The following is a 15,571-nucleotide window of genomic DNA, read 5'->3' as shown; positions in this document are numbered from 1 at the left end:
ACTTTTCCTTCCTTCTTCCTTCTCCTGTCCCTCTCTCCCCCTCCCTCCTTGTCACTCTGAATTCCCTATCTTTCTGTCAAGATTCTATAACATTATAATAATTCCATCCTTTAGTGATCCAGTCTCAGCAGGACATATGCTTCTGGTTGTTTTCTTACTCACAGGGACAAGTTGCATGGATCTGACTATAGTTTATTGTCTAGGGCCCCTGGGTGACCAATTGCTTATATTTGTGGGATAGCAATTGGGATAAAGTATATGGCTACGGAACAAAGCAAAGTTAATTGGTCTACATCTTTAACTAGGCCGTGGCTACTCATTCTAGCTACTCACTGAGCTAAGGAGTAGGTAGAAGACAATACCCAGCTGCCACATTTGAGGCCAGTGGGTTGTTGTATTTATCTCTTCCCTCTGTATAACAGGTTGAACTTGTAAGACTGAAGGATAGGAATAACCTTGTTCTAAGTAGTTAAAGCTGTAAAAAATTAGATTCATGATCCCCCAAAGCTTCAAACTATTACCTCTGTACCTTATACTTGAGGATATTACTTACATAACTACTCATGTATTGAGCCTCCTTAGCCTTCTTAAAGTTGGGAGCATCTCCTGGAAGCCTGTATCCAGTAGGGAGGTACCGTAAGCCATCTTTTCGATATAAATACTGCAAAGAAAAGCATGAAAAAAAGAGGTTAAAATTATATCTATTGTTAAGTGGTTGATCTGGGTTAAGAACATACAAGACAAAGCTTACACTGGGTTTCTCAACAAATCCCAAAGTCTTTGTGCTGTCTGAGCTAAGACAAATATATCAGAAAATAACAAGGTATCAAGTTCTTGAAGGATGTCAGACCTTTCTACTTTTGCTCTTGGATTGGGGCAAGAACAGAATTGTAGAGGAAATTTATTTGACCCTAAAATTTTTTGGGAAGACCTAGAAGAAGGAGAAGAAACAAGGAGCTGAGCTCCATCACAGCCTCTGACCCCACTAAGTGGCACTGCATGATCCATGACTAATATACAGAAAGATAGCACCAGATATCCCAACTTTGGAACCTAATGTACGTGGCTAATAAATGTCATAGGATCACAAAATAATAGACAGAGGACTGGAAGGGACTGTAGAGATCATTTAGGACAACTTTATCACTTAGTAGATGAAGAAAAGAGAGAAGTCCTAAGTGATACATATAGTAAGTTGGAATTCAAATACTGGGTCTCTAAATCCAGCGCTCTAGCAACCATGTTGATAGAAATACAATAGAGGAAATACAAGTTAGATGTATCTTTTCTTTTCAGCTCATATAATCTCAAGTATGTTCAAAAGTTTATAATTCTCTCTCTCTGAGTCAATCAGTCCTTTCTTCTGAGTTGGGATAAGATACTTCTCCTGTGTGTCATGGAATCAGAATTCATCCCTCCTGATTCTGTACCAGACTCAAAATACCATCACAATAGATTTTCAACACTCACCTCACTCTGAAGTTTATGAGCATGAAGTGACCGATCCAGATCCACTGTCTTAGTAGTGGGAGCCACTTTACCTCTGACATTATGTATATATTCATGACGGTAGACAGCCTGATGGGAGAAAAGCCAAAGTGAATGGGCTGACACAACAATAATTCCTTGATAGGACTAGCACTTTTAGAGAACTGGTTTTCACTGAACTGAAATGGAAGCTCAAATCTTTTCTAATTCTGGGAGCCCAACGCAATCAATCCTCTGATATCATGGAAATTTGTCCAATGAATAAATAGATCAATTATATAAAAAATCTGGATCTATAATTTAACTGGAGTTGGGAACTCTAGGAGGAAAACCTAGATGAAAAGCGCAAATTAGTACCTCTTTTACAACGCAGATTCTTGGAAGTTACTTGGGAACTGAAAGTAACTGACTTGCCTAAAGTCACTCAGCCAATATGTGTTAGAGGTGAGAGTGGAAACAAGGGCATCCTTTCTTTGAGAATGGTTTTCTATCTGATTTTAGCTATGAAATAGCTAAAAAGCTACTTCTAAAAATAGAGAGGAGCTTTAAGCTTGCAGCTTTGTTTCTTACTGAAAAACTATCTTTTATGAACCATCTAATCTGTTGGATAGAAGTGGGATCTTATATATCCAAAAAGGGAAAAAAGCCACTCTGGCAGAAATAAGAGTTAGTACTTTTTAAAATTGGAAATGATAAAGAAATATATTGGAACGTTTTTGCCTTCTTCAGAGAATGATAGTAGCTAATGATAATAGTTAGCATTTAGGTAATGCTTTAAAGTGATCAAAGCACTTTAAAAATATCATCTCATTTTATCCTCAAAACAACTTTGGCAGTTATACCCATTTTACAGTTAAGGAAGCTGAGGCAGGCAGACATTAAATTACTTGCCCAGGGTCATCCAGCTATTAAGTGTCTAGGGCCATTGTCAACTCATATCTTCCTAACTCCAGGTCCAGCACTCTATCCACAGTGTTATGTAACTTGGAAAAGTAGGGTCAAATGTGATTTATAAGAACAAAATTCTAGGGCTGCAAAGCAACACTATTTACCTCTATTTACTTAGCAAAATGGCTGGACTCCCAGTGAACATTGATGGAAAGACATGGTTAAGAATTAAGCGGATCGAGAAGATATGAATAAATAAGAACACTCACATCTATAAAACTGCTGAGTCCACTAACTTCAACATGAAAAACATTTTTGAAACTCCAAATCTCTAGTTCATTGACTTAAGCTTTTGTACCAGGAAACTATAATAATAATGTACAATAATAATGTAGATGATAAAATTTTTTAAATTTTAAATATTTTGAAAAATAGCCTCTTAAGGCATAAGAATCTCTCAGCAAGAAAGGTGTATAGTTCTGGGACAATAGATCTATACCTCTCTTTTTGAGCCCACACCACCTGAAGAATTTTTACACACAGGTACTTACATCACTCAGTTGCTGGCCACTTTTGACTGCCTGTACATAAACTGGTGTATCTGTGACCAAATTGTAGTCATTTCTTGTTTTCATTACATGGGATTTGTATTTTATCTATAGGAAGAAGGAAAGAGACAAAGGGAGGGAAGAAAAAAGAGGAAATTATTGAGGTTATATCATTATTCTACTATTTTCTTCTAAGACTGATTTCTCCCTAAAATGTTATATTTTTTTCATTATTTGCAACAACTATATTCAACAACGCTCCTTCAGATTTTTTGAAGCTTCATTTGCAATGCATTATTTAAAAAATAAAATCAATTACTGAAATGCTCCAGTAATATAAAAAAGCTGGGGGAAGCCAGTGGGAATTAGTGAATAATCTATTATAGGATTATTTTGAAAGAAATGCAGTTTATTATTATTATTGGTAGTAAACATTTATGCTATACTTTAAGATTTGCAAAGAGCTATACAAATATTATTTCATACATTTTGAGGTTTGAAAAGTATTTTACACATATCATTTCATTTTATCCTCACAACTCTGGAAAGTAGGTGCTATTATTTGTTTCATTTAACAGATAAGACAACTGAAGTAGACAGAAATTACCTGATTACCCAAAGTTGTACAGATATTAAATATCTGAGGCTGGATTTGAATTAGGTCTTTTGACTATCAGTCCATCCTTCTGTTTATTGGACCACCTAGCTGCCTCTAACACATTAATAGTCTGTTTCTAATTATAACTCATTCTAAGCTATGTTTTAAATGAGTATATCTCTTGTGCTCAAACTGAGTATTTGTAAGTACTTGAAGATGCTTGAAAACTGTTTTCTCTAGTATTTTAAAACTTTCTTCACGGAACCTGTGTCAATTTACTTGGTGAGCCTTAATTTCACCAGAAAATGGCTTTTAGCCAGTCTTAGTTCACATGATCATAAATTCCAAATTGTTGAAGCTTTATCAAAAGGCAAATTAACAAGCCCCATCTACAGAGCAATTTATCAAGGCTTTCTGTGTGAGAAAAAGCATAGCAAGACTACATGGACTTGGCGGTTCTAAGATCTGTGGCTCATCTAGTTAAGTTCTTAGCCTTTTTCTTTAGTTTCAGCCAATTCTTCATATCATTTTAAGTTACTTAAATTTAAGCCTGTTAGGGGATCTCACTGCCTGTGATAAGGCTGCATTTGCTATCCCTAACTCGACCCAAAACCACAAAGATGATTTGTTTCCTTTCTTTTCTTTTAGTCTAAGAGGTAATGGGAGATAAGATAGATACTGGCATATTTGTGTGTGTGTATGTGTGTAAAATATACATTTATATATATTTATGTATATGACATGCATGCAAAAACTTATGTGTATATATACAAATGCATATCTATGTACTAGATACACTCATATATTAATTAAGTCAAATTAAATTAGACTTACATCATCACGCAGATCATAGGCATGTTTTGCATGGAGAATTTCAGGTGTGTCCCAGACGAAACAACCAATACCTTTCAGCCAATTGAGGTCATCCTTATAGACAATCTAAAGGGTTTCCAACAGATGGGAAAAAAATTAAGTACATATATTTGTTCCCTCTTACTCTCCATTCTCTTGTTTTACCCTTTCCTTTCCTTTTTCATCCTTTTTATTATGTATATATGCACACATATGTATACATAATATTTATGTATGTTATATATTTTTAAAGATAACAATAAGAATGATAGGAAGCATGATGGAGGGCATTGAGGGAAGGACTTGGAATAAAGAAGACATGGTCTTTTCTCTGATGCATTGACCTTGTGTGACTGTGAGCAATCCACTTAAACTTTTAGTGTCCCTAAAAGTTTCTAAGACTTTAAGTTCAACATGGGTTGATGATCTATGTAAATACAGGGAATATGCATACTAGAAGTTCTGTCTACCACTAAACTCACAGGTCCAGAAGAACAAATCAATTAAAAAATGAAAAACACAAAAATTATTGTATTTCCTTCTCTTATAATAGTGCAAAGGATATCACATAACTTTTTGATATAATAATTTTATTAACACAAAATAGAGATCTTGGATATAGATAAGAAATCAAGAACTGGAAGGAACCTTATAAGTCATTTAGTCCAATCCCATCATTTACTAATGAGGAAACTAGGACCAGGGAAATGTAAGCGCTTTCCTAGAGTCATATGTGTAGCAAAGTATCAGAGCTGAGATTTGAATTGAAATTTTGGGACAGTAGGTTCAACACTCTTTCTACTGTACCATGATCTCAAAGATTACTTAGTCTACTTTTCCAAATAGGACAATACCTGAAGCTGATCAGAGATTAAATAACAAATAAAGTTATTGATGAGTAGAGCAAGAGGGACAGAAATATAAGATGCCTGTTCCACTTTATTTTGGGGGTAAACAATAATTTTACAGAAAACCAATGCACTTACATCACTGATCTGATCTGTGACTTTCCTGACATGGCTATTGATCTGCAGGTCTGGGTGGCAGATCCATTCATGCAGATGGAGGCGATAATCAACTTCACTGACTTTCTTCTGGGTATCCTTGGCAGTCATAAGCTCTACCATGTCTGGCACAATGTGGATTTTCATCTTATTCTTTTCATAGACAGATCTGTAGAGGCGCTGTGAGATGAAATAAAATAGTACAATTCGATCAGAAAGCTCTGTGACAAGGTATTACATTCAGAAACTCATTTTTCTTAGGATGCAAAAAAGAAGGTATTTAACCTCCAAAGTAAGCACTTTGCTGCATAATCATAGGAATAGGGGAGGGAAAGCAACTTAGAAGCTCTCCTAAATCGCATCTTTCATTGCATAAAATGCATATATACACTTTCCAAATAAGTTGTTTATAGTGTACATTATTATATAGAGGTTTTTATTACTTGCTCTCATTTAAAGGACCACCTTTGGAATCACTCACATCAATGTTAAGTTTGCCCACTCGAAGACATCTTGCTGTATTTGGATCATCATCAACACTTCTTGGTAAAGTGTAGAGAGCTTTGAACTTCTCATACTCTTCACGATATTTGTTCTACAGAGTAAAGACAAAGGAATTGAGATTTTAAGAGAACTACAATACATTCTAAATTACATGGAATGCATACCACCATCCCATAGTCTTAAAGTCTTTGTTTCTATTGATATTACTATTAACAATATGCACAGTTAACTTCTAGATTTTAAGAAATTGACTGAAAACCCGAGACTCTTGATCATAAGCATTATCTAATGCCTTTTATAAAATGTTCCAAACACTACACAGGAAAAGGTAGTTTTCATGCATCCATTTTTTTTTTGTACTTCATATGAAGTCAATTAATAAACATTTAGTAAACACCTTCTATATGCCAAATAATATGCTAAGCACTTTAATATCCTGTAATATATGGAATACTCTTTAATATACTGGAATACCTATAATACTCATTGTTTTAAATAGCTACTTTATATAAAATATAAATATAGTCATGGCTGATATTATTTTTCAGTATATTTTTCTTTTAAAATAATTTTAGGTATTTAAATTTTATTTTCAGATTCATATCATATATTCTATGAAGAGCTTCCCAGAAGAAATCCATAACTATTCAAAAAATTTGTCCTACACACAAAAAAACTAAATGGATAGAGAATGCCTGTCATTCAAATTATGACATGCAGTTATATAGACAACTTATATAGCTCTTTTAGTGGCATATACACATATGGATATAACATATAGAGCATATATAATGACATGGGCCCAGAACTGAACAATAGGAAGAGACCAGTATGAAGTATGAATTTCCTTCAGGAAATTGCAAAGTTCTTTTTTTTTTTTTTTTAATGGTCATAATCTTCTCCCAGAAAGTAGGATCCATTTTAATGCCAATATGCCAATATTCTATAAGTGTTATAGCGTATCCATTAGTCATGGAACACTATAGTTGGTGAGGAATTTAAAAAAAGAGAATCTCTAAGAAGGCATGGTGGGTGTTGGGAGGTTGCAATAGAAAACAAATAAGGAACTAAAAAGTAGAACTGGAGTAAAGGATAAAATAAAAATAAATATAAACAAATAATAAAAGAAAAAGAAGATGAGAACAGAGGGATAAATGGCAGAGAGTCTGTTTTTTTCCTTGTTACCTTTGCTATGCTGGAAGAAATAAAAGAAGGTCCCTAGAACTTGAACAGATAATTGGACAGTTGGACGACATGAACACCAAATGGGCACATGGTTATCTGCATTAGTGAAGGGAACGTTCATATTGATGGGATAACAGATCCACTAGAGTATTTGATGACAGTTATACAGAGGAATATAGCCCCTAAATAAGGATCCAAGTGAACCTTTATGTGGAGATTTAGGAGAATGATACTAATGGCTAAAATATGAAATGTTATTCGTCAGATGCCATAATCCTTTACTCCTACTATTCATGTTTCCTTACACTCTAAGTTTGCCAGGTGCTCTCAGCTTGAAGTCTGTGAACTTCAAACAACAACTATATTTCAATTCAATTGGTTTTCTTTATAACCCTATGGATTTTATTTTATGCCTTTAAAGGAGAGGCTCATAGATATCCCTACTTCTAAAAGTTCCCATGACCTGAAGAAGAGTTAATAATTTTTACTTTAGCCTGAGATATCAGAGAGATGACTGATGAATGAAAATCACATGGCATTATCATTACTATATCCAACTACTTCCAAACTTCTCAACATAAAAACCAAAACTAAGAAGAAAAATAATTTTAAGTTTTCTAGAATAAGATTAGGTTACAAAGATTGTAGCACCAACCATAGGCAAAAGGATTGTAGATGCCATGCCAGTAAGTTATTATAGGAAAATGTTCAATGTAAAAGGTTCAATGTGTAAGATTATCCTTTCCGGGGCTGTGGGTGTGTTTTATGCTGACTATTTGCTTCTAACATTTCTACAGTTTGGTTGTTCTAGACATAAGACCTAGTCAGATTTTTTAAAAGCACAATTAAATTTTAACAAGGTTTTTTTTTTTTTTATTATTATATGTGGTACAAATACCTGGTTTGAATGAGTCTTAAAAAAAGGTCAATCAACTTTCTAATCAATTGGGTTGACATTTTATGATCAATCTACTATATTTATTGTTTTATTTATTTACTTTTATGATAACACAAAACCTCTATCTTAGAAAAATAAACCTTATTTGTGATGTGCTCTAACACTTTTTCCTTTTTAATTACTATACTTCCCTATTAACACTACATCACCAAAGCAGTTCTTAAGAGTGGGAAAAGGAAAGTGACAAAGAAAGACTTGAGAGACTAAATTTTTAAGTAAGAACCAGGAAGGAATGAATGTCTGAATAGTGTATTTGCTAAAAACCTTGAAAGCTTAGTCTACTCCAGAAGGTATTGGAGAAAAATTTCCAGGCCACAAGCAATGGATCTGCCAACTTGCTTGCTCATTAATTAGTCAATCAAAAGACATTTTTAAAGCTTATGGGTAAGTGCCTATTACTTGCCTCAAGAGTTAGTTTATCCCATAAGCATGGAAAATATATGTGGACAGTACAAAATAAAACTAGAAAAACATCAGTAGGGGTAAATATCACACTTTAAATATACTCACATGGCTAGCCAAATATTTTTGATTCTTTGCATGTGTCAATGAGACTGTGTTGGTTGGTAATATGTAGCTTGTAGCTTTCACTTTTTCCCAAGCATTCTTGTAGAGATTCTGAAAAGTTGAAAGAATAAAACGTTATATCTGAAGATGTATCTTAATTTACATTTCTTATAAAAGCACAAATGTAGCTAGGTGATATAGAGCAGGACTTCTTAAACTTTTTCCACTCACAACTCCTTTTCATCTGAGAAATCTTTACACGATCCTAGATATATAGATATATAACAAAGGTATACAAATCATTGATGATAAATCATCATCTCATGACCCTCAGTTATAATGGGGTCATAACCCATAGTTTAAGAAGAGATAGCATGCTGGACTTAGAGTCAGGATAACCTGGATTTGAATCCTTCCTACCTCCAATACTCATTAACTATGAGACTATGAGGTAGGAAGATTTCAAATGAAATAATATATGTATTTGTAAACTTTAAAATTTGTAAATATATATTTGCAAATATTTTAGAAATAAAATAAAGCTCATAAATGTTATTTTAATTATTATATTATAACCTTCTTTTAATTTTACCTTTATTTGACTCCCTCTCTCCCAAGTCACTTCATCACTTTTAATAATTCAAGGATTCTATGAGACTAATAAATTTCACTATTGGTCTAAAGGGTCTAAAAGAAGCAAAGGAAAGATCCTCGCTGATTATCAAAATCCTTGACTGAGAGAACAGGATAAGCTCCAGATCATCAAGGCTGAGTACATTCTTATATGTGAAAGACTTGATTTCTTCTTAATGTCAAGTACAGTGCTACACACAGAGAGAAGCTCAATAAAGTATAACCATGGGCTTTGGAACAATGGGATCCTAGAGATTAAGATGATTTATGGGCAGAAGCAGAGATAGGAAAGACTGAAAAACAGAAAATTTAGACCAAAGCTCTCCCTTCTCTTCACCAAGTTTCTTCTCATCTTTAAAAGCACAAAGAACAAAAAAAACCCAACCCAACTCACATTGCTAAAAAGACTCTTTAGATTCTTGGTTCTGTCATAATCCACTGTTTCTAGAACTGTGGTGTATTTGTCCTTGATCTGATGATAATTTTCTTTATATTTCACCTACAAACAGAAAATATTATTAATTTCCATTATTTAAAAAGTAGCAAACAGGTTAAAATCAGAATAGAAGAAAGGTGAAAGGAACCTACCTCACTGGCATTAATGCCACTCTGGAGGGCAGTCACATAAAGCGGTGTATCTGTGACCAGATTGTAGTTCTGGAAATTGTCTTTACTTGCCGCTGTATATTGCAGCTATAAGAGAAAGATAAAATATGTGGAAAGAAAGAGAACATCAATGTTAGTAGCTGACAATATGATCAAAGCTATGTTTTTCACATATATTTGATTTAATGAAACTGTGAGATGCATGAAATGTGTTTTCTACATTTGCATGAAACCTTTTCTTTCCCTTTCCCAAAGTCAAAATTTCCCTTTCTAATAATTTCTTAGGGATATTAGTGCTGTGGTTTGATAATAATTTATTGAGTTATTTCTTCACCCTCCACACCCAGACACCAGAATAATATAATTCTATTTTAATCTCATATTAAAACTTTAATTGCTGAAGTCAAATAGGAGACTAAACATGAAAATTTCAAGCATTGTTGGGATAAACTAGGAAGAAAAATTTTTGGGAGAAGTTCTTTAGCTCCTCTTAAATAATTACCTTTACCATAAAAAAATAGAGACAGCTTTGTGTTTTAGAAAAAAACCCTAGGAATTTGATTGCCTGGGTTTTGATTTCAGCATTGTTTTTTATTAGCTAGATTATGTTACCTACCCTTGTTATCCCTTAATTTCTACATCAGTTACAGGCCTAAGATAGCTAGTCTACCTCACTGGACTACTGTGAAGCTGAAGAGATAATGGATGTGAAAAGATTTGTAAACTCAAAATCACAAAAAAAGTAAGGGATTGTTGTGATTTTTTTCTTTCTTTCTTTCTTTCTTTTTTTTTTTTTTTTAAACAAATACCAACAATGCTTTTTATTGATCTGTAATCTTTCAGGGGGGTTACTTACCTGACTTTGAAGATCATAGGATCTTTTAGCATGGAGGATTTGAGGTGTATCCCAGACATAGCATCCAATTCCTCTCAGCCAGTTTAAGTCATCTTTATATACATTCTGTTTAAGGGAAAAGGGAGGAAAGCAACAATTGTCAGTTTATCTACAATAGTTCATTTTAATATCTTTATATCAACTGGGTTTAGATTATTCAATAGGCCCATTAGGCACAAATTTTAAAATTCCAGAGTATAAAGGCTTCTAAACATTAGGATCAGTCAGGCAATATGCATTTATTAAATACCTATTATGTGCCTGGCTTTGTGCTAAGCGTTGGTTTTTTTTTTTTTTTTAATCCCTGGCCACAAGAACTCATAGTCTAATTGAAGACTGTTGGTTTTGGATGATTAAGGGAAATAGAGAATTAAAGTTGACTATTTTCTTTCCTGGTCAGAGGGATTTCATCTTTATTGCTTGGAGATCTTCATGGAAGAAATTAGGATCCTACAGGACTCTACCACTTCCTCTTTCTGGATCTAATATTGAATCTAATTTTTACTAATAGTAGAGAAGACTAGATCAAGTACTAAGGGCTCCCAAGGCTGGGTTAGAAGAGTAATACAAATCCTGTGCAAGATTCTATAAGAACTAGGACTAAAAAGAAAATAGTAAAGAAGTGCATATAGGAATACTTCATCTTTTTGCCTTCCATAAATATTTCCGGCAACTTACTAAGGACCGGAGAGAATTCTCATTTTGGATATCCTATTGAATAGTTCAAGGAAAGGAGGAGGAAGATTTTAATCTGACCCTACTTGTATTATTATATAATACATAAGTATATTATATAATACATAAATATGTGGGTGGACAAATTAGATCTAGGAGTCAGTGAAATGTGACCCATGAGTAGTATTTATAAAAATACATACATCACTCAAAATCTCCTGGGCATTTCGGGCACGGATGACATTGGGTTCTTCTGGTAGAGATGTCCATTGGTGAAAGTAATGTCGATACTCCAGGTCACTAAGGATATATTGGCACTTTTTAGCCAGTACATGATTCATCATGTCATTGGGAATATGCACGTTGGCTTTGGTGTCTTCATAATGTCTTCTGTAGTTCAGCTAAAGGACATCAATTTTTTTTAAAAGAAGGAATTAAAATAGAATACTTAATCACATTGAAACCTTAACTATAACATAGGGCAGTGTCTTTAAAATAGGAAGGTATTTAATAGACTATCAATTGTGGAAAAGGACATTAATTTTTTTAAAAAGAAGGAATTAAAATGTGTTAGAATACTTAGCCATATTAAGACCTTAATTATAATATAAGTCAGTATCTTTAAAATAGGAAGTTATTTGATAGACTATTGTGGAAAAAAACTTTAATTCCTTTTCTTTTAGCCTCTTTTTTTCCATATGTAACTAAACAATTCATTTAAATTTAATTTAATAAACATTTATTAGGCACAAATTATGTGCAAGACATTGTGTTAGCTGCTGGAGATTCAAAAATAAGAATGAAGTAGTCCTTTCTAAACTATTTACTTATTAGAAGGGAGGATCAAATGGGGAGCACATCAAGAAGTGACATCACAAGGCCTTAGGACAAAGAAAAAATTAGAAAGAAAAATTTTAAAGAAAACAAAATGGTAGTTTTTCTTACTTACCGCACTCCTCATTTTCTGGAAATCCAAAGAATGAATAACAGCAGGGAATTCACTGATGTGTTTTCCGGCCAGGTAATGGCCCTTCTGCTTTTCATATACTTCTTTGTATTTAAGCTGTGAAGCATTAACACCGTTAAGAATCGCTGAGCATATTCTTACTAGTCAGTCTTTCCCACCAAAAGATGCACACAGATTTTAGAGCAGAAAAAAATCATACTGACCAGGCTATTCACATAGTCAGCATTCTTGGCACCAACAATTGGGATGTAGCGCTCATCCAAGGTATAGCCATAGGCTTTGCTTCCTTCCCAGGATCCTTTATACAATATCTATGCAAGGAAAAGATGGGAAGATTTCAATAAGATAAAACATGCTTTCATCTTTAGTAAGATACATAAGATAACCAAGAGCTAGAACCATGTTGTATAATATTCTTATGTCAGAAGCAAGGCTAAAGCAGATTTCTAGGATTTTGGCATTATAGTATATGTTACAGCTAAGGTTCTTAAATTGAGATTCATGAATTTGGACTTAAAATATTTTAATAACTTCATTTCACTATACTTTCTTTCTTTTGTAATACTCTGTATTTTGTACATTAAAAATTAGTCTGAGAATGGGTTCATAGGCTAAAACAGACATGGGGAGAGGTCTATAAAATAAAAAAAATGAGTTTGAGAACTTTTGACTATGTACATGGTAGGCATGATGAGTAAATCAAATTAACAAGAGTTGAGGAACTTCATAATGAGTAGTATAAGAGATTGTAGATTTTTAGAACTAAGGAATCTTAAAGATAAAAAAGGCCAATCTCCTTCAGTTTACAGAGAAGAAAACTGAAGCTCATAGAACTTAAGTGATTAGTCTAAGGTCACATAGCTAGGATTTGAGAGATCTGGGAGGGTCAGATGAAATAATCTGTAAAGTCCTTTTCAATTCTAAATCGATGGTCACATGAAGAATAATTTAACCAATTTACTTACTTCAGCTGTTAAGTAAATAATCAACTACCTATGTCATAAATGACTCTAAACTCTAGGCTGTTTTTACTAGGTTAGTAATGAGTGCTGTCTGAAAGACTAACTCCTATCCTGTACAGAATAAGTTGTTATTAACTCAAGTGTCACTTTGTCCCAGAGGACAAAAATTAATATATATATATATATATATATATATATATATATATATATATATATATATATATATATATATATCTCTAAAACAAGAAAACTTCTTCTCTGTTGAGAAGAAAATGGAGCCTTGAGATATAATCAGTCAAGATTATAAATATTGACATGAGCTTAATATTGAATATGTATTACATTATAAATTATTGTAAATTATAACACAGTTCTTACTGTACTGTAGAGTTTGGCCATATCTCTGGAGTGGGATAGATGTGGAGTATCTGCAGAACCGATAAACTTGCCCTTATTCCGGTTAAATGTTTCTTTGTATTTCACCTAATGAAAAGAAAAGTTACCTGTTAAGATAAGTATAACCTTGATTTTCTATAGGGCTTAGCTTTAGTATTTAGTCTAACATCTAAAACAAGAGTAAAACTCATTCATAAACATCAATCTGGCTTCATTTAAAATGATGTTCAGCTGATAAAAAAATGTCTTGGAGAAAAATGTTGCTCTTGTCTAAAAATAGAAAAATATTTACTAGTGATTTTGTAAGGTCTTTCAAAATAATTATTCGATATAGTTTTCATAAATAATATTTTAAACAATACAATCAACGTGAAAATTATTAAGGCCTATGAATAGGCAATTGAACTATGAAGCTTACTTCCAGTTAGTCAAAAGGATACTTACATCACTCTGATTGACTGAGTTAATCTTGGCTAGAACAATCTCTGGAGGATCAACCACACTTGTATAGTTAGGATAATTATCAAGAGCATCTTTCTTATATTTTATCTGCAATGGAATGGAACATATTAAGATGAATTTATCCTCTATACACATTAAAGATATGATATTGTTAATTATAAGTTCAGAGGATGCTTCACTTACCTGGTTCACCATTTCTTGGTTCTTTGTTACCCTCACGTGTTCAACAGAATCCAGGGGTATCCAACCAATACCACGAAGCCACTCTAAGTCTGCTTTATAGACATTCTAAAGCCAAAAGAGGAAAAAAAGAGATATGTATTATGTAGACATAAATGATCAAGATATTCCTCTCCAGGCCGTATCCCTATTCCTGCAGACTTCCTACTATAAAAATCTCTTCATCTTGGAAACTAACTCCATTTCACACATTTCACATAATAGAAATCTTCTCTGTGCTTATGGCTTCTTCCTCTGAGGGGTAAAACTTCATTTTAGGGAAAATATCTAGACTGTGTCTTATTCCTTTCCAGGTTGCATTCCTGACTCTCTGGACTTTCTGTATCATTCTTTTCCCTTTCCCTCTGCTATTCAACTTCCTTTCTGACATTCTATCTATCTTCTATCTATTTATCTATCTATCTATCTATTTATCTATCTATCTATCTATTTATCTATGTGTATGAATATATCATTGTTAGGTATTCTTTTTGACTATCTATCATTATCCATAGTAGCAGTTATGGAATGGAAAAAGGCAGAGCTAATTAAAAATCAATGAGAATTTTTAAAAAATTGTATTTGATTTTTAAATACAGTAAAAAAATTTACATATGCAGGTAATTGAGAATGGGTTAAATTAAGAGCATTAAATCACTTACATCACTTTGTAGATCATAGGCTTTCTTTGCTTGAATGACATCATTCTGGTCTGGGTGACATGTCCACTGATGCAAGTAATTCCGGTAATCTATATCACTTACAAGGTTCTGACCCTGTTTGGCTGCCACAACAGACACAATATCAGGAGGGATGTTGATTTTGGATTTGGTTTTGTGATAGTCCTTTTTGTATAGTCTGTCATTCTGGATCTCTCCTGCATGCTCAAACCAAACTAGTTTGGGATCATCTCTCATAGTAGGAACTCCAACATAATGACCTTTTTGCTTAACATGTTCAGCCTTATATTTGAGCTGTTGGAAGAAAAGATACAGAGTCATTTCATAATTATTATTTGTAGTAATTACTATGTAATTATTAATTATAAGACCCCAAATTACCTGGTGTGGAAATTTTAGCAAAGCTGGCAAAAATGAGGAGGAAAAAGGGCAGTTAGGAGGCATAGTGACACTGACCCAAAATGCAGCCTCAGACATTTGACACTTACTAGCTGTGTGCCGTTGGGCAAGCCACTTGACCTCAATTGTCTTGCCCACCAAAAAA

The 15,571-nt window shown here is 33.4% G+C and overlaps 1 protein-coding gene across 1 annotated transcript in view; it reads right to left on the bottom strand.

Moving 5' to 3' along the window:
• Positions 1 to 15,571, bottom strand: part of NEB (nebulin) — a 213,863-nt gene that overhangs the window by 64,231 nt on the left and 134,061 nt on the right. The window contains 17 exon segments of the mRNA XM_074303459.1: positions 554 to 661; positions 1,471 to 1,578; positions 2,928 to 3,032; positions 4,357 to 4,461; positions 5,361 to 5,558; positions 5,860 to 5,973; positions 8,536 to 8,643; positions 9,560 to 9,664; positions 9,754 to 9,858; positions 10,628 to 10,732; positions 11,545 to 11,742; positions 12,291 to 12,404; positions 12,512 to 12,619; positions 13,649 to 13,753; positions 14,111 to 14,215; positions 14,312 to 14,416; positions 15,010 to 15,321. Coding sequence (XP_074159560.1) covers positions 554 to 661; positions 1,471 to 1,578; positions 2,928 to 3,032; positions 4,357 to 4,461; positions 5,361 to 5,558; positions 5,860 to 5,973; positions 8,536 to 8,643; positions 9,560 to 9,664; positions 9,754 to 9,858; positions 10,628 to 10,732; positions 11,545 to 11,742; positions 12,291 to 12,404; positions 12,512 to 12,619; positions 13,649 to 13,753; positions 14,111 to 14,215; positions 14,312 to 14,416; positions 15,010 to 15,321 — 2,208 coding nt within the window.

Source organism: Sminthopsis crassicaudata, chromosome 3 (assembly GCF_048593235.1).
Source record: "Sminthopsis crassicaudata isolate SCR6 chromosome 3, ASM4859323v1, whole genome shotgun sequence".
Lineage (NCBI taxonomy): Eukaryota > Metazoa > Chordata > Mammalia > Dasyuromorphia > Dasyuridae > Sminthopsis > Sminthopsis crassicaudata.
The sequence above is the reverse complement of the archived record's forward strand: the minus strand, read 5'-3'. Positions and strand labels throughout refer to the sequence as shown.